We start from the raw sequence: 23,805 nt of genomic DNA, 5'->3' as shown, positions 1-23,805 counted from the left end.
ATTTGGACAGAATGGTTACGCGGTGGTACGCGGAAAATCATTCATTCATTTGGTGTCGCGATGTCAAATATCGAAACCTTTGGGGGTGGGATAAAAATTACCCGTGTTAATAATTGTTTACAACTTTTCTGTTACTCCCAAGTCCAAGTCAACTCTCATCAGTCACTTCCTATTCACGTGCTTTGATATTTCTTCTCCACTCTATGCGCTAATTCTTTAGTTTTCTCCTGAAGCAATGACATACGGTTCAAGTTCAGGCTCAGCCAAAAAGAATCTTATTGGCATTCAAAAATAAATAAAAATAAAAGTTGACCTTGACGTTGTCGTGTATCATTCGTATTTCCCTCTGAATATTCCTCATAATTTTATGTTAAAACGGTAAATTTCTATATATATATATATGATAAGACGACAACAATGTGTTGAGTTGTTTACAGAGAATACTCAAATGGGTTCGCTTGGTTTCTCTTCTCCTCTTGTTGTTGCCGTTTTGTGTTTGGTTTTGAATGCAGCTTTGCTTGTTAATGGAGGCAAAACCAGCAGTTTTATCAGGAAAGTTGAAAAGGCCATTGATTTGCCCCTTGATGCTGATGTCTTTCAAGTCCCTCCTGGCTATAATGCTCCTCAACAGGTTCCTTTTCTTTGATCCTTTTCATTTTATTGTCTCTGATCTTCGTAAGTTTGTTTGTTTTCCTAAGTTAAATAAAGGGTATGGTTTTTTTCAAAGATAATTTTAATATTTTTTTTAGGTTCATATAACTCAAGGGGATCTTGTGGGGAAGGCAGTGATAGTGTCGTGGGTTACAGTGGATGAGCCAGGCACTAATACAGTGGTTTATTGGAGTGAAAATAACAAGCAGAAGGAACAGGCTGAGGGCAAAATTTATACTTATAAATACTATAATTACACTTCTGGTTACATTCATCACTGCACTATCAGACATTTGGAGGTGAATATTTTGTATTGTAAATTTATTTGTAATTGAAGAACTTTCATTTGGAGTATTATGTTGATTTTATTCTTTGTTTGAATTCTTGGTAGTTCAATACTAAATATTACTATGTGGTTGGGATTGGACACACCGAAAGACAATTCTGGTTTGTGACTCCTCCTGAAGTTGGCCCTGATGTCCCATATTCATTTGGTCTCATTGGTAATTCCAATTTGGAATTGTTACTTTGTTTTGGTTTTTAGTAGTGATTTTGACAAAATCTTATAGGAGCTCAACGAAATCTGTCCTTTGGTGCTTGTTATATCTATATGTATGCGTGTATGTCTAAGTAACTGTTGGGGCTTGGTTTGCAGGGGATCTTGGTCAGAGTTATGATTCAAATGTGACACTTACTCATTACGAGAGGAATCCACGAAAAGGGCAGACTCTGTTATTTGTTGGCGACTTATCTTATGCTGACATCTATCCTTGTCACGATAATAATAGGTGGGATACATGGGGAAGGTTCGTTGAAAGAAGTGTCGCTTATCAACCTTGGATATGGACAGCCGGAAATCACGAAATTGACTTTTACCCAGAAATCGTAAGCATGTCTTAAGATATCCTTGGAAAGTATACATTTATCAATTTTCCATTTCCTAACATGAATCAGCAGTTCTATGATTTCTGTTTTGCAGAAGAATTGCTATGTAGTATACTTCTCGGACAATTTATTTTCAATCATGCAGTGTTGTCTTCAATCTGAAAAACTATTGCAGCTAGATTCCTAATCTGTTAAATCTTCCATTGGTAGCTAATCGTTACTGCTTCACTGCCTGCTTATGAGAATGGCTCACATCTTCGGCTTCCCTAGGGCCTAAGGGGTCTCTATGTCTCATGAGCTAGGCCTGCCAATTATTCTTTAGATTGGAGCTGGAAAATGAAATAAAATTAGAACTTGGAAAAAGTATGCTATAACCGTTACTGCTTTTGCTATTGTTGAGATTTGTAACCCTCAGAACATGGTAAGACAGAAGAGTTGTATCTTTGTTGCAGGGTGAAACCGTACCTTTCAAGCCTTATTCCCACCGTTATCATGTTCCTTACAGAGCATCAGGAAGTACTGCTCCCTTTTGGTATTCGATAAAGAGAGCTTCAGCTTACATCATAGTCTTGTCTTCATACTCAGCATATGGTAAGGATGTGTTATTACCTACAGTTATTAACAAAAATTTCAAACTTCACAATTGTGCATGATGCATGTATGCAACAAAAATTTATGTTTAACTAGCAGTTCTGATTTCTGAGAGCATTTTTGGTGATCCAAAAACTGCTAAACGAAGACTAACTTCTAGCTGCTTTGTGATTTTTGTGCTCCTTGCTTTGGGTCAATGTACCTGATTCACTCTAAGGGAACACATTGTGTTTTTCCAACTGAAATTTTTGATAAAGGAACGTTGTGTCCACACTTCATAGGGACATATCTCTTTGTAGTTTTCTGGATCTCCGTGTAGCGTTGTTTTGGTATTTAGTAATTTCAATGATAACTCGAATTCTGGCAACTGCCTCTTATACTTCTTCCAAGCTTCCGCTACTGACTAAATTTTTCTGTTTCTTTAGGAAAATACACTCCTCAGAATAGATGGTTGGAAGAGGAGCTACCAAAAGTCAACAGAAGTCAGACACCATGGTTGATTGTTCTCATGCATGCCCCCTGGTATAATAGCTACAACTATCATTACATGGAAGGAGAAACCATGAGAGTAATGTACGAACCATGGTTTGTGAAGTACAAAGTTGATGTGGTCTTTGCAGGCCATGTCCATGCCTATGAACGATCTGTAAGTATTCCTTCAATGATATTAAGTTCTAAACTGATTTTTAGTTTCTTCAAATCTCCTTGTATAGTTATGATAGCTTTAGCACTCTTAGAATGTGCAAGCATGCAATTTTCTGTCTTCTTTTGTTTTTCAAAATGATAGTCATCTCTGCTTATGGAAATATGAAAAGTATTTCTCTTTTCTGCTCTTACTCAAAACAACTTGCATATTGAAATTGCAGGAACGTGTTTCCAACATTGCATACAATGTTGTAAATGGTCTTTGCAGTCCTGTTAAGGATCTATCTGCACCCGTGTACATAACCATTGGTGATGGAGGCAATCATGAGGGCTTAGCAACCAAGTAAGATCATTGTACATATAATCAAATCTTCTTTCACATAAAGGGGATTTTATTTTTTGGGTTTGTAGTCGGATACTAATATTTCTCGTCGATGCAGCATGACGGAGCCACAGCCAGCATACTCAGCTTATCGTGAGGCCAGTTTTGGCCATGCCATTTTTGAGATCAAGAACCGAACTCACGCTTACTACGGTTGGAACCGCAATCAAGATGGGTATGCCGTGGAAGCTGATTCCATGTGGTTTTTGAACAGATTTTGGAGTCCAATTGATGATTCTACAACAGCAGATTCATGAGATATACACAACTTGATCCTGGAATAAATACAAAATCCCGAGTCATTGATAATTTCAATCTTTAATGTAATGCTATTTGTATACGTTGTTCTTGCCTATCGATAAAGCAAAACTATATGATTCATACAGGTCAAATGTTTGCCTATCTACTGATAATATGATGTTACAGTAAAGGTCAACCATCCCATAATTGAAGGATAGTATGTTCTTATAATTAAAGTTACAGTAAAGGTCAACTATCCCATAATTGAAAGATAGTATGATCTTATAATTAAAGTGGCAATAAAGGTCAACCATTCTATAGTTGAAGGATTATTATTTTCTTTTAATCTGAACATACACTAAGTAAATAATTGAAGTATTGATTAATAGTTAATAAATAAAAAAAAATTAAATTTTATATATAACTATTGTTAAAAGACACATGACAACAAATCTTTAAAAACTTAATAGAACTCGTATCAATTCCTTTAAAAAAATTTAGATTATATTCCCTCAGTGAGGATCTTATTCTTTAATCCTCAATTAGGTTAGAGATTTAAACTTGAGAAATCATATCCTTAGGGTGCGTTTGGGATTGAGGTTGAGCAACTGTAGCTTAAAAGCTACAGCACTAAAGTGTTTAGTAAACACTAACTGCTGTAACTTTTAAGCTATGTTGATATGATTTTTCACTTGTATAATATAAAATTTATTATATCTTTAATAATTTTATCAAAATTATTATTTAAAATTTATATTTACTATATATTATTAACTTTTGTTTCATAATTACAGCTTTTTTTTCACAGCAGCTGTAGCTTAAAAGCTACAGCACCTCAATCCCAAACGCACCCTTAATCAGGTTAGAAATTTGAACTTGGGAAATCATATCCAAGAGAGGGAGTTTTGAATTTAAGAGAAGAAAAATCCAGTCTCGAAACCAATTTCTCAAAGTAAAATCTAATGAAACCCTTAATTTTTTTTGCAGTGATCCAAAGTTTGCAAAATTATATAAAAGTACATCGAAAATGAAAATATTATTATTCTATTTGGAGTCAACTTAGGAATGCAACGCCGTCGTTTTTAACGAAAGAAAATGTAAAAACCGCTTCTCGTAGTTACTGAGTTGGCATTTTCGTTTCAAAGTGCCCAAGCACGGAGCACAAACTGCCTTCGAATATTTGGATTCATTCATTGATCGATCGGTTTGATTCAACACAATTTTAAGAAAACAAACACATTCAGTTAAACTTCCACTGATCACATCAACCAGAACCCCTGATTCTGATCAACACGCTTGCCAAATCTTTCTCCGTACGAACGGCCGCTGATGATGTAACACAGCGTGTCCGGTAGAATGGCGGAGCAGCTAAGTAGCTCAACATCAACATCACCGATAGAAGCTAATAACGACAACATTAGCGATAACAATAATAATCATAAAGACAATAAAAATAAAGAAAACAAAGAGAATGTAATAGATCCAGAACTGTTCAGTTGCATGCTTCAACCGGCGACAGCTGATTCCGATCCCGATTACATCGGCGTTCGACGCCTCCTTCTCTTTCGCAAAGCCGAGTCCGGTGTCCGTCGCCGACTGGTAACTTCTTCTTTTTTTTTCTCCTTTTTGTCGCGTGGGATATTTAAATTCAGCGTAATATAAATTATCGCGTTTTCATTAAGTTTTAAATGATTATGAGTGTTTAAGTTCAACGCGTGTCCTTTTCCGGTTGGTGAATCTACATTCAATTCTGATCTGTATATTAATTTTATTTGATGATTAAGCAATTGCTTCCCACATTGTTCTGTGTTAAAGGATTGGAGATGCAATGGGAAGGGGTATGTGGCCTATCGTAATTACATTCGCAGGCCAAGAAATTGGGAATCGCAAACACCAAGCTACCAGAGTACTCCTGGAAACAGGTTGCTGAAATTTTACTTGATGAGTATGAGCACTGTATTTTTTTTATCATGATCTCTCTGGCTAACCCTGGAAAAGCTTTGAATCCTAACTGGAGATCATAACTACAGTGGGAATCAGGTCGAATGTTGTAATGTCTTGGAAGGTGATAAGTTGATACTGAGATTGAACAATAGTAATGCGAACAAATTTCTTTTTGAATTTGAATAATTATCTTTTCCATGCATATTTGAACTTATTTGTTTGAAACACAAATTGGAATGTCACTGTCTTGCTTATTTCTTGATTTTTGTTTTTGTTCAGGCTTAGCTGGTCCACATTTGTGAATGTGTTAGGAATTGGAAGATTTTGTATATTTTAACATGAACTATTTAATAATACCCAAATGAAAATTTATGGAAGAATTGAGAGAGCTTCTCTCTGTATTAACTTTACAGGTCACAAGATGTGAGGGTAGAGGGCTCTTTCTTCCTATTTTGGCGTTTGCTTTTGCCAAGGGGACCGTATACTTTTGATTTATTTTTTATTGCCTTGTATTCTAAGCTGCAAAGGAGATTTAATGACCATGCAAATTTGTGATTTATGGGTTCTGTTTTAAATTTATGTTTCCACATAATTCTGACATCAGGGTAATTTACTGGTTGATGCATCAGTGGGCGATGGCTTCCATCTTCAAGTCCACTCTCCCTTTTGTATGAGGTGGACAGCTGGAGTTCTAGCAGGGTATGTACAACTTATATGATGAATTACTTTTCTTATTCCCTTAAAATGTTTATTTTTACCTCATCTTGCGTCTGATAGTGCTGTTGGAAACTAGGAACAAGTTTGTGGAATCTACATTCAGTATTAAGACATTTATTTAAGTATTGAGTAATTTGTGCTGCATAAGGAGAAAACCTACCCTTTACTGAATGAACTCCCTTCCTTCTCAATATAATCACATATTTGAAGTCAGTTTAACCACAGCCTCTTTCTATAATTTTTTGTGCAATTTTAATGAAATTTGTGAAAAAAATTTTAAAAGAAAGCGAGATTTTGTGTATGTTACATTAACCACTCTTGGTTTTACTCTAGGTCGCTTCCCTTGTCATAAATCTTCCATGCATGCGTACAATATTTTTATATGCATGTTCAAATTGCTATTTCTTTAGTATGTATTGAGCAGAATGATTAACTGCACTCAAACATCTACATACCAAATTACCAGATGTTTGGAAGATTGAATATGAATCGGTGATATGTGCTGCTGATGGCTTCTTACAGTAGTCTACATTAAAACTTTCTCGAGCTCTTTATAATCTGGAAGAAAATGTTTATTGGATGATTGCCAAAGACATATTCTGAATATTGGTTCTTTTAATGGTGTCTTGCTGCCTGTATATCCAGACACTGAGAAATTATCTCATTTTGATGTTGCACGTCGGTTGTAAAATGGATTACAAAGTACCTGCAATAGTTGCTTGCCAATAGCAGACAAACTGTTCAGCTTAGTTTCACTTAAGATTAATGGATTACAAAATGTCTAGAATTTTGCATGCTGATAGCAAAGAAACTGTCCAATTTCATTTTATTTATTTGTAACCATAGCAAGTTTCATGTTTCCTTTTTCTACAGGATCTGAGAAGTGGAAATTTAGCCTCAAGTCATAGAACAAGTTTCAGTTCGACTGCAAGTGATAGTGATCAGCCACGTCGTCAAGGGCCTGAACCTGCTTATTCTTTTGTTGGCATGCATTGCATCTTTGATCAGTGCAAAGCAGCTGGTACTTGTTCTTCCTTAAACCTTTCTTGTCTTTCATTTAATTTGAGCACAAGGTTTAATCTTCCAAAAAGAAGGAACCTAATTGATTAAACATGCAGTTACCATTTTGAAGTTTGGGCACATGAGTTCTGATCTACTTGCATATGGGGCATCTGATGGAACCTTGACCATTTGCACCGTCTCTGACCCACCTAAAGTGATCAAGCTGTTAAATGGGCATTCAAAAGATGTCACAGGTTGGATTAACTGGTATTGTTTCTATAGTCTTTCTTATATCTTAAAGTGAAAAGTTTTGCAGGCATGACTTGTCTTCTGTTTCTGTCATCTAAAGTGTGACTGCCATCTGACACCCTCTGTAATATTTAATGAAATGAGTGGTGTGTGAGACTGACTAAGCTTAAGCATAACTGTTTGTTCCTTAAGTAGAAATAGTTTGTTTAGATTTGACTGTGGATACCTGGTCTATCAATTGTCTTCTTATAGTGAGCAGCAGAGCATTGTGGATTTAGTTTTTATATTGTCTATTTGCTTTGATTGGAATTGTCTACTACAAGAGATATGCCTACCAGAGGAAGAGCACCTTAGAATATTCTGCCCAGACTACTCCCATTTCTTTTTCTGTAGACTGGAAATAAATATTGCGGGTGGCCACCACTGAGATTGATATGGGACAGATATGAAGTTTAACTTTCTGTGTGTGGATCTCTCTCAATGCCTGTCAGCAAAGTTTACATTTAGAACTATTGTTCAGTGAAGAAAAGCTATAAAATATTGAAACTAGGTCCTAAGAAGTCTGGATGCATCATTATTCTCTCTAAAGACCTTTTCTTTGGGGTAGTCATGCAACAACCTACTTTCAGTGACTTCTTTTTTTGTATTTAAATTTTCATTGCATAATTTCCATGCATTGAATGGTATTTTAGGAAAATATTTCTATAAGTTGCTCAACTTAATATTTTTGCTTAGGGGATAGAAAGATGAATGTTCAACCCACCCGTAATTTATATATAATATGAGTCTGGCCATCACTGGTGTTAAATATACCAATTTTAAATTGAGTCCATGTTTTATATTTACCGGAGCTCAATTTTTCTGAGTAGCTAACATCTTTTCAGACTTTGACTTCTCGTCAAACAATCAATACATTGCATCGTCATCCATGGATAAAACTGTGCGAGTATGGGAGTTAACAAAAGGAGATTGCATTCGAGTAATATATGGAGTCTCTTCTCAACTGTGTATTCGTTTTCACCCTGTAAGTACAGTCTTACACTGATTGTTGTTTATTCTATTCAAATCATTCCAATCCATTTGTATGATAAATGTTACCTAAGTTAATAGTTTCTCATTTTCAAGAATGATCTTGCTTGCGACCAACCAAGTGTTGGTTCATCTGAACCAAATTGCCTGTAGTAACCCCACATTAGAAATCCTAGAGCACCAATTCTTTTTCCTTTTTCTTTTTCTTTCCCAATTTTGTTATCAATTTAATCATCTTGAACTTGTATCTCACTCTGAAAATATAGCAAATTTCATTTTCAATATCCATTATTGGATTGAGATGCATTAGATTTTAATTTTTCTCTCTCTGTCTCTCCGTCTCTGTGTGTGTGTGTGTGTGTGAACACGCTGCATAGGCAAATCAAATGTTAACTACCTTTGTTTGGATTTTTTAAAACCTTATTAGCTCTGAAATTTCTATTTTTTTTAACCTTTCTCTATGCAGGTAAATAACAATTTCCTTTCAGTGGGCAATGCAAACAAAGAGATCACTGTAATCATTGCTTACCTTTGCTTGCTGCATTTTGAGAAAGAAAAATTATTTTATTCTCAGAATTGTATACATAGTTTCTCCATGTTGGTTTTGTTGATATTGCTGTATTCTGCTAGCTTGATTTGTTGCAAAATTTAGCTAAAACACTTTGTTTAATTATGGGTTCTTGATCACGAACTGTGATATACGGATCTGCTGTGACTCACTTGGATAGACATAAATCAACTGGGTGTGGTGCTAATAGATATTGTACAAGGAAATCAGTTTCCTTCCAAAGTTCTGTGTCTTATGGTTAAACTGAATGGATTAATTAGGCTTTCATTGCTAAATGTCGATAATAATTTATGTTGTATGTGATGCCCTAGAGAAGTAACACCTGAAAATACCCAGGAAGTTCCTACTAATATGGTTATGAAACAGATAAAGACAACGGTGTTGATATTATATTATCTCACATATATAAGAAAATGAATGTTTAATCCTTCAATCATAAAATGTGTGTTGACTATTGGTTGAATAGGAGAAAAGTCTGTGCCATGTGTAGTAATCAGAAATGAAATAGACCTTCTTTGTCAATAAAAAATCTTCTCAGCAGCATATTAGAACTTACCTTTTGTGTCTCCCTCCTGCTGGGTTTTGCTACTTTTTGCTGAGTTTTGCTACTTTTCATGCTGGTGTTGTTTGAAGCTAAAATTTCCGAGTTCTTGTTTGTACTTGGCCAGTTAAAATGATTCCTGAGGATTCTAGACTCACCTGCTTTTGTTATGTCTACTAATTCCATCATCCAAATGGTAAATTATAATTATGTCTACACCAGGTATTCAATTTCAGCACTGGGAGAATTATTAAAAAATTGGTTGTTGACAGTGAAGTTACTTCTATGGATCATGATCACACTGGTCAGCTCCTTTTCTGCGGGGATGCACAGGTATATCTTGTGTTACTTGTATATCTTTAGTGTTTATGAACTCTTATGGTCCTATTTAGACATTCTTTTAATGGGGAATACATCTAGGGATGCATATACTCAATAAGTATGGAATCCCACTCGGGTGCATTATCCCGTTCTCATCGTCATCGAACTACCGGGAAGCGCAAATGTCCAGTCACAACTGTGCAGTATCGGAGTTTCTCTCTGTTGGCAGGGGGTCCTGTGTTGCTGACATGTACTCAAGATGGAAATTTGTCTTTCTTCAGGTTAGGAAGCAAGAACATGCCTTCTGTTTTTGAGTTTAATTCAAAGCACTGACAGTAGGCTGGTGTTGGTATGTTGATGTTACAGTGTAGCACTGGAAATTCAAGGTTATCTTACTTTTCGTTGCTCACTTAAATTAGCTCCTAGAGTGCACAGCATTCGAGCTTCATTCTGCCCTTTGCTTTCCCTTGAAAAAGGAGAATACATAGGTTCGTGTGCAACTTATTGTTTATGCAATAAACATTTCTATTTTCCCCACATTTTGTTGGAGGATATGGTCTTTTCAAGTATGGCTCAAAATTCGTCTTAAATTGTGTCAAAAATTAAAATAATAATAATAATAATAATAAATATATATGTGTGTGTGTTTGTGTGTTTTACAATAAGCTATTGGAAAGAGTAAGTTTCAGTGGAAACTACAAATTAAAATCAAATGTAGGGAGAAGAGATGTCAATATAATGATGTTGAGTTACAGAATTTTCTACAAATGGAAATCACTTATAGAATCATATATCTTTTGCTTAGCAAATAAATAAATGTCTTTGTCTTTGCTGACATTGCTACATGCTTGTAACATAAAGTTGCTGGAAGTGAGGATTCAAATGTGTACTTCTATGATCTAGCAAAGCCAAAGCATTCGTGCGTGAACAAGCTGCAGGTCTGTCTCACTTGTGCATTAGCTCTTCAGTTTTCTGCTTTTATTGATTAAACTGGTGTCAAATTGACCTGAATTTGTGATTGCAGGGTCACCGTTTTCCAGTTGTTGCAGTCGCTTGGAACCATGGAGAGAACTTGCTGGCATCTTCTGATCTTTATGGGATTGTCATTGTATGGAAGAGAGCGAAGACAAGTTAGGAACAAATCTTGGTATGGTGAAAAAGAAAGTTCTAAGATACATTCACAAAGGCGGAAAGGATTTTAACTTTGTTTTGCCCGTCCTCTTTTGATGATCCATTTGTATGGGTGTATTTCATGAATCATTGTATCCAACTGCTATGGAAACTGAATTAGAGTAGTTTGTATCGAATTTTGTACTCAAAACGTCATGTAATATAAAAGGCTTGCATGATGATGTGTAATTTGTCGACAGACTGAGACAGACGTGTAAACTCCACACGGATTGATTTAAGGAACGAAGCGTCTCTATTGATCAAGACATGATCTTGTATGTTGGTTGTAGCAGGATTCTCTGAATCTGCATTCACGTTCAATTCTCAAGCAAGTTTTCCGGTGGTTGTCAATTTCTTATTAGCTTTCCATTGCAGTCTAGGTGGTTAGGATACTGGGCTTTCCGCCCGAGAGACTCGGATTCGAGGGAATAGGGATAGGAGAATCATAAAAACTCACCATCTCCACCCCCAACTTCTTATAATAAGGCTAAAAACGAAAGAGATACAAAGCCACGATTGCTACTCTCTTATCTATTGCTCTCTTTCATAAAGTTAAAATAGTTGTATTATACACAAACCTATGTTATATATATATATATATAAACAAGAAACTAGGACAGGTAGACCGGAGGAGGATCTAAACTTTTACATAATTACAGACGACCAAATAAATCCAAGTAAAAACCAAGTTTACTGTAGTACAAATATACAAGAACAAAGTTTTTAAGACCAGTTTGCCTACCCCCGTCCCGCTGACTCGCCATTACTACTTTACTAGTGTTTGTCAGGCAAATAGATATCTTTTGCCTCCATGTCTGCAAGCCCACACAAAGTTTAAGAAGGGAAAGATGTTTCAGATTGTCATAGTTTCTACTTCAGCTTGCTATGGTCTCTACCCTCACCTGCGGCGTCGTTTTGTTTCCACCTGAAACACCATCAACAAACATGCATGTTAGCAATACACTACTTTACCTTGTCATAGAATACAAGTGTTGTCTGAATCCAGTAGTTCATTTAATGAGCTTGACATTGTATTCCTTACATTTATCATTATTAAATGACACCATATTTACATAAATTAGTCAGCATTTATGAACAACTCTGATAGGAGCTCAAAAAACAAATAAACATGAATGAAACAGACAAACCATAGGTTCACATATAGCCATGGGTTCACATATAGCCATGTACTACAATCAATTTATTAGAATACCTTTGCATCTGAGTGCCTGCCATTCGCTTGAGAATTTTGCAACTTCTTTTGACCTTCAGTTGAACAACTTTCACAGAAGAAGTGATCAAGTCTTTTAGCTTCCTCAGCAGTCATGTTTATACAATTAGGATGAAACCTGAATCACAAGTAGCATCTTGAAGACCGTATCGGTTTAAAGTCTAATAAAAAATATCTGCTCTATAATTGGATGTGTCCGATGTCTGATACCATTCGGTAAAAGCAACCACCACATACTATAGACATAAATTCGAATCACTTTCATGTAAGATATATGACCCTTCTGCCTTGTGACCATTGCTAAATTTTGCAGCCATGCTCAAGCAAATACCAAAAAACAACATTAAGCCCCAATCTAACGAACAAATACCTACTCTAATTTCTTAATTCTGCAATTTCTTTTGCAGTCGGAGACTAAGAACAGAAGCTTTCTTCATGAACGACATAGTGAAATCTGGGTTTTCTCAGTAATCATATTTAAATAAGGTGCAGAAGCAGAAGTGTGAATAGGATACCTAATGTGAGTTTTCTTAATTAAACACAATAAACCAGAGAAAGTGAAGGAAAAAGAAAAACAGGAAGATGGGAGGTGTTGGCTCTATGAAGGAAAAAGAACAACAGGAAGATGGGAGGTGTTGGCTATATGAAGGAAAAAGAACAGGAAGATGGAAGGAGTTGGCTATATAACCGCTCATTCTTATGTGTGTATTTCTAAAGTAACTCAAAAAACATACATGCTAGTATTCACTATTCAGTTCTGGTCCACTAAACCTAGATCCCACGAGGTGTTCTCCAGAGACAGTCCTACATATATAACTTTTGCACTTACTAAATGAAGTCAAAGAGCTGAGTATGGTGAATCAATCAGTTCATCATCAGGCGCTAGGGTCATATTGCTAAAATCCTTTCTACTTTTCAGATTTGCTCCTAAGTTGCAACAATCATGACAGACACTAAAGAAAGGGTTCAATTGTTTTATATATAGCTTCAAATTGATCTGTAGGGCCTTTCCACTTTCCAAACAATCACTAATCTCCATAGATACTGCAGTTGGACTTTCCATTTATGACCTGCCATATTGATATGTGCAGGCTTCAGTATATTTTCATCTGCAAAGTTTTTACACAGCAGCTAATTAAATTTAATAATCAAGCAAACTGCATCTTATTAAGACTATTAAACAACACCATTTATAAAAGAAATGACAATTATTTTATTCTTTTTTCTTTTTGGGAGCAATCGTTCTGCAGATAGTTCGTTCTAATGTCTGAGAAATGAATACAGACAGAGAAGAGTTAAAAAGTAGACTTCAAACATAGTAAGAAGTTAAAGTTCCAGGATTATTTGTACTTCTATTTAAACACAAGCTAATGACAAAATACATGAGAACCTAGAGGTCTTCACAAGTGAATAGTTGAAGCCCAACTCTCTCCTCCAATTTGCTGAACCCTTCATTTCAGGATATAACCAGACAGAATACAATGAACAATAAGCAAAATTTGGAAAATATTCCTAGACTTTCTCGACATATCCAGACCAACTTAAAAAAAAAAAAAAAAAAAAAACTGATTTTGGTGTGGCAAGTAGTCATCAGCATCCTAAAATAAGTTTCTAACAAATACAAAATCAAGCAGCAGAAAGTTGAAAGGTAGAAAACATGAAAAACAGAAATCCATTTGTGTAATAATCAAAACCTTCAATTATTCACGAGAGAAATTGTTTTAAAATATCAAATTTTGTGTACACCGTAATGGATGAAGAACACGCAAAAGGGCAAGAGGGCTAGTTAACTTCACAAAACACAACAACTTACCAATCACTGCATCCTTCACACTGAACCATTAGATCGTCAGGATTATAAGGCATTTCGCATTTGCAATACCTGCCAAACAAAAAGAGAAATAATAATAAGAAGAAGAAGAAGAAGAACTTACAGTAACTAACACAAAATTAACCCAAAACCGCACACTTAAAATTGAGGTAACCAAACTCGGATACACCTCTTTGTTCTCGAAAAAAGAAGAATACAAAATTCTCATGATAAAGTAAAAACATTTTTCAGATAAATTCCCAGGAAAAAGTTCAAAATACAATATTGGCTGTTTTCTACTAAATTCTATTCAATTTGTATCTTGAAACTCCAATTGTATTCCTAGCTTTCACAATTGAATATTCTAACAAATGATAAGTTTCTTTTAGCTGCACAAAAAAGAAATAAACACAACGAAACTAATCGTCACAGAATTAACAAATTAAAAGATAAAAAATTCAAAAAAAAATGGCTACGTACACAGCGACGCGATCAGGATTGAAAGCTCCAGAGGAGGAATTATACTCGAAACGACAGAAGAAGTCATCGTTTCCGACGGCGTCAAGTTTGGTATAGCTCTTGAAACTGTGGACCGTACACTTGCCTTCGATTGTGTCGGCACTCTGAATGTCGTGGTGATCGGAGAGGAACACCTCCTTGGAGCCGTGGAACTGACGGCGGCCGCCGATCGACTCCTCCGGCCGGTAGTACCAGCGGACGTGCACCTTGACGTTGGCTCCACGCGCGTCGGATTCGATCCGCTCGATCTTCGCCACGTAGGACGGCTTCGAAGGTTCCGATGGACGCATTAAAACGCAGTCGCCGGCTGAAAATAATAAAATACGTCTTCGGTAAACCAATAATTCAATTATATAAAATGAAAATTAAAATTAATTCTAATTTTAGTTGAGTGTGTGTGTGTTTAACTTACGTTTAATAGTTTTGCTGATGGATTTGACTGTATAAGACTCGAGAGTCCGCCTTGGAGCTTTGGGTTTGGCCATTGAGGTTGAAGAGAACAGCTACTACACCACTGAACCAGAATACACAAAAGTCATGACCAAAAGAAACTACACAGATTGTGATACAAATTTAACTCCCTGTTTTTATCTTCTTCTAAGGCTTTGTTTGGCCACCCTGAAAAAGGTTTTTTTTTTTTTTTTTGTAAAAATGATAATTTTATAGTATTGCCATGTGTCATACATTGAATGTTTAAAAAAATATAGAATACATACTTTCTTAAATATTTGGTTCTAGAGTTTAGCCGAATAGTTTTCAAATAATTTTATTTAATTGGTCACTACGTATTTGAAAGAGAATTAAAAATTAAAAATTAATTTAGTCTTTGAAAAAAGAAAATTAAAATATACTTTTTAATTATTTAAAATTAAAATCTATCAACCTTTAAAAGCAGAAAGGAGTTTAGTTTAATAAAAGGAACCAAAATAATACATTTTAATAATAAAAAAATGTGCTTAGATAATTTTGAATATATATTTCTTATAGTTTACATGCGTCTCATTAATTAATACATTATAAATTTATTTGATATTTCCAACAAGAAATTCCCATCCAAACGCGTCCTTAGCTGTTTAATGGTCAATTGATTTGCTGTTTCGCGTTGTAGGATTAAAAACCGCGCGGATGTCCAATCAGCCTTGATCGACTGTGAGAACTGAAACTAAAATGGTTGAAACGTGGACGCCGAGGGTAGGATTGAAATTATAGAGCAGCTGAGGGGGATTTATGACGATTGAAAAGTAGGGATCGACGAGAATCCACGTCAGCGTCTACGTAGCTGTAATGGATTGAAAAGTTAAGCTGAAGCCGATGAAATTTTTCCATTAAAGTTGTGGAACAGAACGAGAGAGTTCGACTCTGTTTCTGGACTTCTATGTGACCAGATTTATTTTTACAAAACTCACGTGCTGCTTTCTGGCGTTGCCACGTATGCGTCGATATTACAAGTCCTTGCTAGCACCATTAAGTTACATCATAGTATCATTTTCTTTTTATTTTTTTAGATTAAAGTAGCTTAGCAGCTGCCCACAACCACAATCCGATATAATTTGAACTTAGTTTATTTGAGATTTTTTTAAAAATTGTTTGTTCGTTCAAATAAATAAAATTTTAGTTTAAAAAATAAATAAACGAAAATTATTGTTCCAATCTTTCTATTACTTTTTGATGTTAGTAAATTCTCAATTTGAAAAGAAAAAAAATAACATGTTATATGACGGTATACTATGATGATATTATTTATACAAAATTATGTATATAGATTTTTTATTAAGAAATTAAAGTATTTTCTGACTTTTTTTTCGTAACCAAAAATTAATTAATATTAGATTAAAAAACTAATGTTAAAAAAATTTAAGTTTAACTTTAAAGGAAGCACACTATTGTTTGATAAAAAGGAACGTAGTTTTCGTCACGTCAAGGGGCGAATAAAGCATCCTGTCATTTCTGTGATACCTCATTTATTACGTCAGCGTAATCAATGGGGCCCAACCCTGACTTTTGGAGCTATAGTTTGGTCGGGAGCGCTAATGACCGTCGGATCTATTCCCTGCGGCTGCCAAGTCCCAATTTGTTCTCCAATTTTCTCACTCATGTAGACTCTGAATCAATTTACCCGCTTTCATTTCTTTTATTTTTTGAACTATTTTTTTAATTAATTATAACGGAAATAGCATCCTCTCTTAAATTACCGTCATAAAAAATTAGTATGAAACTTTTTAAGTTATCTGTGTTTCCACCGTAAATTTATAATTCGTATGGTTAATCCACTAAATCATTAGTTTTCACTAAAAAATGTTCAGAATTATAGTAAATTGATTATTTGGCTCTTAAAACTCATAACATAAAACATTTAGAAAAATTATCAACCATATACATTAAGTTCACCCTATTATTAAAAAAAAAAGTACTTCAAAATTTTTAATTTGTTTGATTTTCATCACAAGTTTATAATTTTTATCAAAAGTCTAATAAAGCATTTGTAATAACATTAGAATATTTAACAGAATTTAAATAAAATTACTATTATAACCTTGAATTCTATGGTATTTTTTACTTTCCACCATAAATAATTAAATAAAAAATTTACTTTTCTAGTTATGAAATTGAATTTAAGGATTTGGTTGATTGGTGTTTATGAATTAGGGTTTAGAGTAATTTTTTGGATCTATTTTGATTATTTAAGTTTGTAAAGATAAATTGGGAAGAGTAATTAGAATTTTTTTAAATAAGAAAAAATAGAGTTTGTATGTGTATTTAATTGAATATTCGTTTAAAAAATAATTTTTTATTTATATATTTTAAACTATGATTTAATTTTATATTTAGTATGTTTAATGTCTAATTACCCTTGTGATGTCATTAACTATAAATGAGAGTTTAGTAGATAGTTAATACAAATTGTAAACTTATGATAGAAAAAATTTAAAATAAAATATTTTTATAATATTTTATATAACATGATAAACTTAAAGTATATGATTGATAATTTTCTCAAAATATAATCATTCACCGAGTTTTATATTTTAGAAGAGTTTTAAATTACAATAATTCAACGATCCAACTATGTAACTTGAAGGTACCTATCCGTACCCTCGGTACCATCAAAATATTAGAAAAAATCAATAAAAATTTGCTATCATACTGTAGTCCTGTGATTCAATTTCTCATAGCCTAATAGATTTAACAGGTTATTATAAAATTTAATAATTTTTTCACTAGGCAGTTTTCGACTTCATGTAGTTTTTACCAATATATATATAAAGCAGTGGGCTATGCATTCTTGGTCCTTATATTCCAACCTTACCTTGCAGGAAATACTTAGGTAAAAAGAAATTGCAATTGGATAACCCTAAAATGGGCATTAGCTGCAGAAAAGTACTAGCCATAAATAATTTTACATAAACTATAATTTCAACCTCACAATTCAAAATAAAGAATTTGGTGCCCATAAATAGTTGTGAAAAAGGGCAATGAGTCCAACAAAAGTTCCTTTTCGGTTAAGAGAAGCACTTGTCACATCATGATAAATTTTTTTTTACCCCCCGGGAAAAGACCATAAAACCTCGTTTGCTTTTGCTTAATTTAAGGTTTTTGACCAAGAAGCTGCATTTGAAATAATGGCTTAACATTATTTTCTTGTCACCAAACGTTTTACCAAAGAAATCTTTGATGCATCCCCACTAATTTCCTCAAAGACTATCAATAGATTCTGTCTTGGCTTCAACCAAGATCTGGGAACATGGTACCTGAGAATATAACATTAGAGAAGCTGTTAGCAAACACACAATTAAATGTTCAATTGAAATTTGAAAATTTTGTTTTAAGATTTTTGTACCATTGTTGAGAGGGTTTGCCACAATCAAATCCGCAATTTGTAGGTCTATAAGTACCAGTGTAGTTGCAATTACGGCATGCGCCATTGGCAATAGCAGTCCAATATCTTCCAATATTTTGCCCATTGATTAATACTTGGCCTTTGTTCATGCTACTCATGTCCATTGCTAAGGGCTCATCTCCTTCTGGTGCATCAAAATAGGCCTGCAACATCATCAGTGTGCATCAAGATCTCGAGTTTTATTATCAGAGAAGATGTCATGCTTGGCTAGAAAAACAAGTTCTAGTAACATGCGATGTTATCCTTGCAACAAGATATATTGCGTGACTTACAAATGTCATTAATATCACAAATGATGTGTTTACTAATAATAGGAAAACTTGTAAGATGGAACTTAGGTTGGTCCCCTACCTTATACCATGTCAATGGTTGCTGTTTCTTGTGCTCTAAGGAAGATGGTACCCAACTCACAACTAGATTGGAACTTTGAGAACCTAAACCAGTTACCATTGCTTCTCCTTGAAGACCAATCTGTGCACAAAAAAGGAGCATTTCTAAGAACAAGAATGATTGAATAAATGATAAATCATGAGTAAAGATGGAAGATTTGCAAACCTTGTATGACCATTTATGCCAGGACAAGTCCCTCTTTCCCTCATCTATTCCATGTAAAACAACCGGTCCGAGGACTCCAGTTTTATATGACTCGAAATGTGGACCGTTGTTCTTGAACAACAAACAGCAGATATTTCAGAGTTTAATTAATTTAAAATGTTAGAAGTATCTGATTGAATGGGACTACAGCCAAAGCTTAGGTCCTAAAAAAACACTGCCAGCACAAAAATAGGCTGCATTTGCATTTAGATAATAAGAATGTATCTTCATTTAAACTGATGATCATGGTACTAACCGGCAATCCAACTGCTATACTGAGAAGTGAAATTGTATTGACTCCAGCATTAAGGTTAACATTTCCTCTAAAAGTGAATCTTTTGTATGTTCGAGTCCCAGAGGCAGAGCCTAATCATTAGAGCAAGACTGTGTATCATCATCCGAACACAGGCAATAAAGCACTGAATAATCCAGTTGCATTTGCTATGGGAAGAAAACCTGTGAGCTGTCCATTTACAAACACATGCAGGGCATGTCCTCTTGATTGCACGCTGAGCGTGGGACGCTCACCTCCATGTAAAAATGAGTCGGATGAACTTATGTTCACACTGGAAACATCATTTTGTTTAAAACATGTAAACAATGTTTTGATTGAAACATATTAACTCTATCTTTACCTAGTTGAGCACCACAGATAGTCGCTGGTATCTCTCGTGACATTCAACTGCTCCAAGAGACCAACTGTTGTGATTGTTGAATCATCTTCAAGTGAAAATACATCCTCATTGAATGTCTCCCATGAGTGAAAAGTAACATTTGTGCGCAACATTTGAACATGGGACCTTTGACCTCTCACCTGCAACAAAGAAATTTCAAATTATTCTTCCTAGTGCGTGTTTAATAAGAAATTGCATGTGGAATTTTTTAATAACTTGAGCTTTCTTAGCATTCATTGTTGGTAGTTGTTCAATGTACTTACATTGGCGGTGTTGAAGATAATGTTTTTGCAATCGGGAAGGATGCTGATAGACCAAGGTGGTAGGTTATACTGCCTATTATTAAAGGTCACCCTCGCAGCTGACTCTGTATGGTAGTTTGATAAAAATGCTGCACACTGCCAAGATTCGGAAGAGAATACATGTGCCTGAAAATAGCTTATAATGCGTCAATTACATCCACAGTGAAGCTACTTATAAAACAAACTCTTTTTTCTAATTTGAAGTTGCTTGTTGCACACACTTTTGTATGGACAAGAGACAAACCTCTTCATAATTCCCCAAGGATGTGACAGTGGAATTAGCAGTGAGCAAAGCGTTTTCACATAATTTAATAGCCTTATGGAGCTCCTTTAAATGACCATATTTTGGTTCTCTGATCAAGCCTACGATATTGTCAAAGTGCTGATATGAGTAGCAAGTCCAAGAAATTTACTTATTTATGAATAAGAATTGTGCAGTACTGAAAAAATAAAGGGGCTCAAAGGCTCTGACCATATTCATCAATTGGAGCATCATAGTCATAGCTTGTAGTAATGAAAGGGCCTCCGGCAGTTCTTCCGAAGTTTGTTCCTCCATGATACTGTAAAACAACTTCACATTTACATTATACAGCAGGAATCATCTTGTGAAGTTTATGGGAAGTTAAAAGCTGATCCTACAGTTAGTGATGAAAATATATGACACCAATCATCTTTGTGGCAAGTCTACTGAAAGTTAATGATTGAAAGGAATAATTGTTTTTCTTTTTCTTTTTCGTAGCAGTCGTACAAAAAATGAAAGGAAGAAATGGAAATTTGGTTTTACATTTGTCAGTACATCTTTAACCATTATCAGATGCAAAGTTCACACAATTACATACATTCCTTTTGCTTTCTGGGGAATCAAGTAAAGTATAAAGGGAGCTATCTCTTTCTGCTTTGACAATCAAAGTATTTATGCCCAGCAAATGCAAATGTACATCTTTTTTACGATTTTACTGCTATAACTCAGTATCAAATGCAATAAGAAATTTGATTTTGACTGACCATGTAGTAATTAACAAAAGAGCCGCCCTTTTGGATGAATCGAGCAACAGCAAATGCTAAATCTTCAACTGGCCTTTGGTAATTTTGGCCACCAAAATCTGAGAACCTACAAAAAGATGCAAAGGGCGAGTAAATTTTACTTCAAAATCACAAAAAAAGAAAAAATGAAATTATAGATAAATGATGTGCATGAAATTTACCAGCCAGTCCAAGCCTCGGTCCACATTTTCGGTTTAGAAGGTTTGTTTGGAGAGAAAGAGTGACAGTAAAAGCCATTGCATGTGTTTATCTGTCACCATGATTTAGAAGAAGATGAATTAAATTTTCCCATTGATCATTTATAAACCTAAATTAAGACTAAGATCAAAAAATAAAAAATCAAACAACTTGGTGAAACAATCTGCTTACCACAGGATCTGGGGCATCTTCCTCTTTGCACATAACCCATGGGACTTCAGTATTTAACTCAACAGCCATCTCAGCTGCCCATTTCATATAAGCCTCACCTGCACTTCCAAATTCTTCTCTTTCGGGTTCATATTCATTCTCAATCTACACACAATATATGAAACAATCAAATATATGTAGAATGAACATGAAATATAGCAGTATTTTAGCCTATTGCTTCCTTAATAGCCTTAAATTTACCTGAGAGAGGATTATTGGTCCACCTTGAGACTTAAATAACTTTTCATCCTTCATCATCTGGACAATCTTTTGGGTGAAATTTTGCATTGCATGCTACAAAACAAAGCCTGTAAGATACTAAACAAACAAACAAACATTCGTTTCTTTTCTTTTTTTTATCAATTATCTTTGTTACATGCAAACCTTGAAAGGCTTATTATCAGTTCTAAAGCTGATGCCTTGGACAAACTTCAACCAAACAGGAAACCCACTGAAAGAAAGAACATAAGTGATGAATTTTAAGAAAATAAATGTATCAAAGATAAACCATTATTTGTAATGAAAAAGAAAAAGTCATCACCCAAAATTCCACTCTGCACATATGTATGGTCCAATTCGAAGATGCACATACAACCCGGCTTTCTGCACCAACTTGATGAACCGAACCAAATCGTATCTCCCCTCAAAATTATACTAAAATTCACAAAACAAATTGACTAAATATCATAAGAATATGACAACAAAAGAGTAACAAAAATGGCAGAAAGTACAAGAGTATGCAATAAATATTAGGGGAAAAACAGAGTGGAAGTATACAAACTGAGCTTTAAAGAGAAAAGTACATTGCCAGGAGAAGGCTCGTGGACATTCCAAAACACGTAAGTGTCAATAACATCTAACCCACCATCTTTTGCTTTCTGTATGAGGCCTTCCCACATCTGCATTATGCGTTCATAATCACATACATTGTTTCGTTTGTAAGCACATTTTCTCGGAAAATATTAAAAGGGAAAGTGAGAGAAAATGGTTTGAGTTTTAACCTCATGTGAGCTTCTTGGATAGTGAATGGAGCCAGAGAAGAGAATTCTTCTCTGCCCATTAATGATAAGAGCCTTGCTGTCATAAGTAACACTGCTGAGTGTCAAATGGAGACATAGGGACAGGACAATGGACATGAAAATTGACTTGGAACCGGAGCTAGCTGCCATTTTTTAAGGTAACCAGACAATGTGAAGTGTTGTGGAAAAAGAAAGTGAGCGTAAGTGAGAAGAAGAGAGGTTGCAGTGTGGGTTTTATACTGCAGCAAAGCAGTAGCCATTCTGTTTTTAACTATATACCCTTAATTTATGCGTGATAAAAGAGATGGTGTTGATTTAAAATGCATGGCAACATTGACGATATATATATATAATTTACAAAGCAATTTTAAAAAATTTCAGTTTGGTCTTAGTTTTGACACATGAATTCAACTAACTCTTGTAACAAATTCTAATTATATGTCCATCAATTTAAGTCATAAATTTTACGTTGCAGATGATAAAGATTTAATTTGTGTGATGATAATTTAATGAGTCATGGCTAATTCACTTAAATAAACTCAGTTAGTATAAATCATGAGAATATGTAAACACATTCTACAAAACATGCCGAGTTTTGAAAGACGATTTTTTCCATAAAATCAAAATTTAACTACCGATGTGGGCTGTCAATTCTGCACCAAATTTCAAACAAAAGTCAACTTAACAATCAAGGTGATTGAATTGGAGAATAGGAAGCTTCATATCCTGTTTAATCGAGGGAAAAAATTAAATGCCCAAACTTTTTGACCTTTATTGTTCAATAATTGAACTAACTAGGAATTAGAAGTACTGGTTTTTTATGTGGTCATTGTTTTGCGTAATTGAAATTTATTGTGATTGGATGTAGGACCATTTTATTAATCCTAAAGATTTTAATAGAGTTGTTGTCAGTTGTGCTGTAAAAATAATCAGTTGTATAAAAAATTAACTAAATGTTTGATAAAATTTATTTTTAAAAATACTGCGAGTTTTAAAAACAATTGTATGTATTTAGCAATTCTCACTTTTAAAATGTTATAAGCATGTAAATGACCAAAATAGGGTTAACATTAAATAAAATTTATTTAATATATTTATGCGTATATAATATTTTTGACATGTATATAAAATAATTGATACCTATTGTATTTTTTTACTTTGTTATCTCAATATAATCTATGATTATGATAATAATCATCTTAATATTATTTCTTAATTGAATAAAGATAATTTCGAATTTGTATAATATATATCAGGATATGTACGAAATTGTAAGTATAAAACTTATTCTAATAATTAAATTTTGAAAAATTATTCCTTTTTCTGAGTTTTATAAAAAAAATTACTAAATACTAAAATTAATTTTTTAAC

General features: G+C 34.3%; 4 protein-coding genes across 7 annotated transcripts; 2 read left to right on the top strand and 2 right to left on the bottom strand.

Moving 5' to 3' along the window:
• Positions 1-171: 171 nt before the first annotated feature.
• On the top strand, positions 172-3,546 carry LOC102621426 (purple acid phosphatase 2-like). The gene is made up of 8 exons (XM_006487277.4): positions 172-631; positions 750-950; positions 1,043-1,154; positions 1,307-1,536; positions 1,989-2,127; positions 2,553-2,773; positions 2,994-3,115; positions 3,213-3,546. Exons 1-8 carry the CDS (start codon positions 401-403, stop codon positions 3,409-3,411), a joined length of 1,455 nt encoding a protein of 484 aa, XP_006487340.2. The 5' UTR covers positions 172-400; the 3' UTR covers positions 3,412-3,546.
• Positions 3,547-4,507: 961 nt separating this feature from the next.
• On the top strand, positions 4,508-11,201 carry LOC102621717 (uncharacterized). 3 transcript variants are annotated; one of them, XM_006487278.4, is made up of 12 exons: positions 4,511-4,993; positions 5,210-5,316; positions 5,968-6,037; positions 6,929-7,076; positions 7,174-7,311; positions 8,191-8,330; positions 8,802-8,849; positions 9,667-9,777; positions 9,865-10,046; positions 10,132-10,253; positions 10,627-10,703; positions 10,790-11,201. In XM_006487278.4, exons 1-12 carry the CDS (start codon positions 4,751-4,753, stop codon positions 10,898-10,900), a joined length of 1,497 nt encoding a protein of 498 aa, XP_006487341.2. In that variant the 5' UTR covers positions 4,511-4,750; the 3' UTR covers positions 10,901-11,201. The 3 variants fall into 3 exon arrangements, 2 of the variants coding, with proteins under 2 accessions (XP_024957617.2, XP_006487341.2); XR_003066746.2 differs by lacking the exon at positions 10,132-10,253 and having other exon boundaries at positions 4,508-4,993; positions 10,790-10,862; XM_025101849.2 differs by lacking the exon at positions 8,802-8,849 and having other exon boundaries at positions 4,510-4,993.
• A 235-nt stretch (positions 11,202-11,436) lies between these two features.
• Positions 11,437-15,105, bottom strand: LOC102622005 (chromatin remodeling protein SHL). 2 transcript variants are annotated; one of them, XM_006487279.4, is made up of 5 exons: positions 14,908-15,105; positions 14,457-14,802; positions 13,980-14,048; positions 12,149-12,284; positions 11,437-11,860 (listed from the first exon to the last, which is right to left on the bottom strand). In XM_006487279.4, exons 1-5 carry the CDS (start codon positions 14,978-14,980, stop codon positions 11,834-11,836), a joined length of 651 nt encoding a protein of 216 aa, XP_006487342.1. In that variant the 5' UTR covers positions 14,981-15,105; the 3' UTR covers positions 11,437-11,833. The 2 variants fall into 2 exon arrangements, with proteins under 2 accessions (XP_006487342.1, XP_024957621.1); XM_025101853.2 differs by lacking the exons at positions 11,437-11,860; positions 12,149-12,284 and adding an exon at positions 13,356-13,615 and having other exon boundaries at positions 14,908-15,073.
• A 2,772-nt stretch (positions 15,106-17,877) lies between these two features.
• Positions 17,878-22,703, bottom strand: LOC102622308 (beta-galactosidase 3-like). The gene is made up of 18 exons (XM_006487280.4): positions 22,417-22,703; positions 22,219-22,314; positions 21,957-22,069; positions 21,800-21,866; positions 21,617-21,709; positions 21,377-21,520; positions 21,169-21,257; positions 20,969-21,074; positions 20,436-20,523; positions 20,208-20,326; positions 19,925-20,089; positions 19,623-19,801; positions 19,444-19,553; positions 19,244-19,353; positions 18,949-19,059; positions 18,745-18,864; positions 18,334-18,536; positions 17,878-18,244 (listed from the first exon to the last, which is right to left on the bottom strand). The coding sequence occupies exons 1-18, from the start codon at positions 22,582-22,584 to the stop codon at positions 18,127-18,129; spliced, it is 2,199 nt and encodes a 732-aa protein (XP_006487343.2). The 5' UTR covers positions 22,585-22,703; the 3' UTR covers positions 17,878-18,126.
• Between the last annotated feature and the right edge of the window lie 1,102 nt (positions 22,704-23,805).

Source organism: Citrus sinensis, chromosome 8 (genome assembly GCF_022201045.2).
Source record: "Citrus sinensis cultivar Valencia sweet orange chromosome 8, DVS_A1.0, whole genome shotgun sequence".
Classification (NCBI taxonomy): domain Eukaryota; kingdom Viridiplantae; phylum Streptophyta; class Magnoliopsida; order Sapindales; family Rutaceae; genus Citrus; species Citrus sinensis.
Note: the sequence above shows the minus strand (reverse complement) of the source record. Positions and strands in the feature narration are given on the sequence as shown.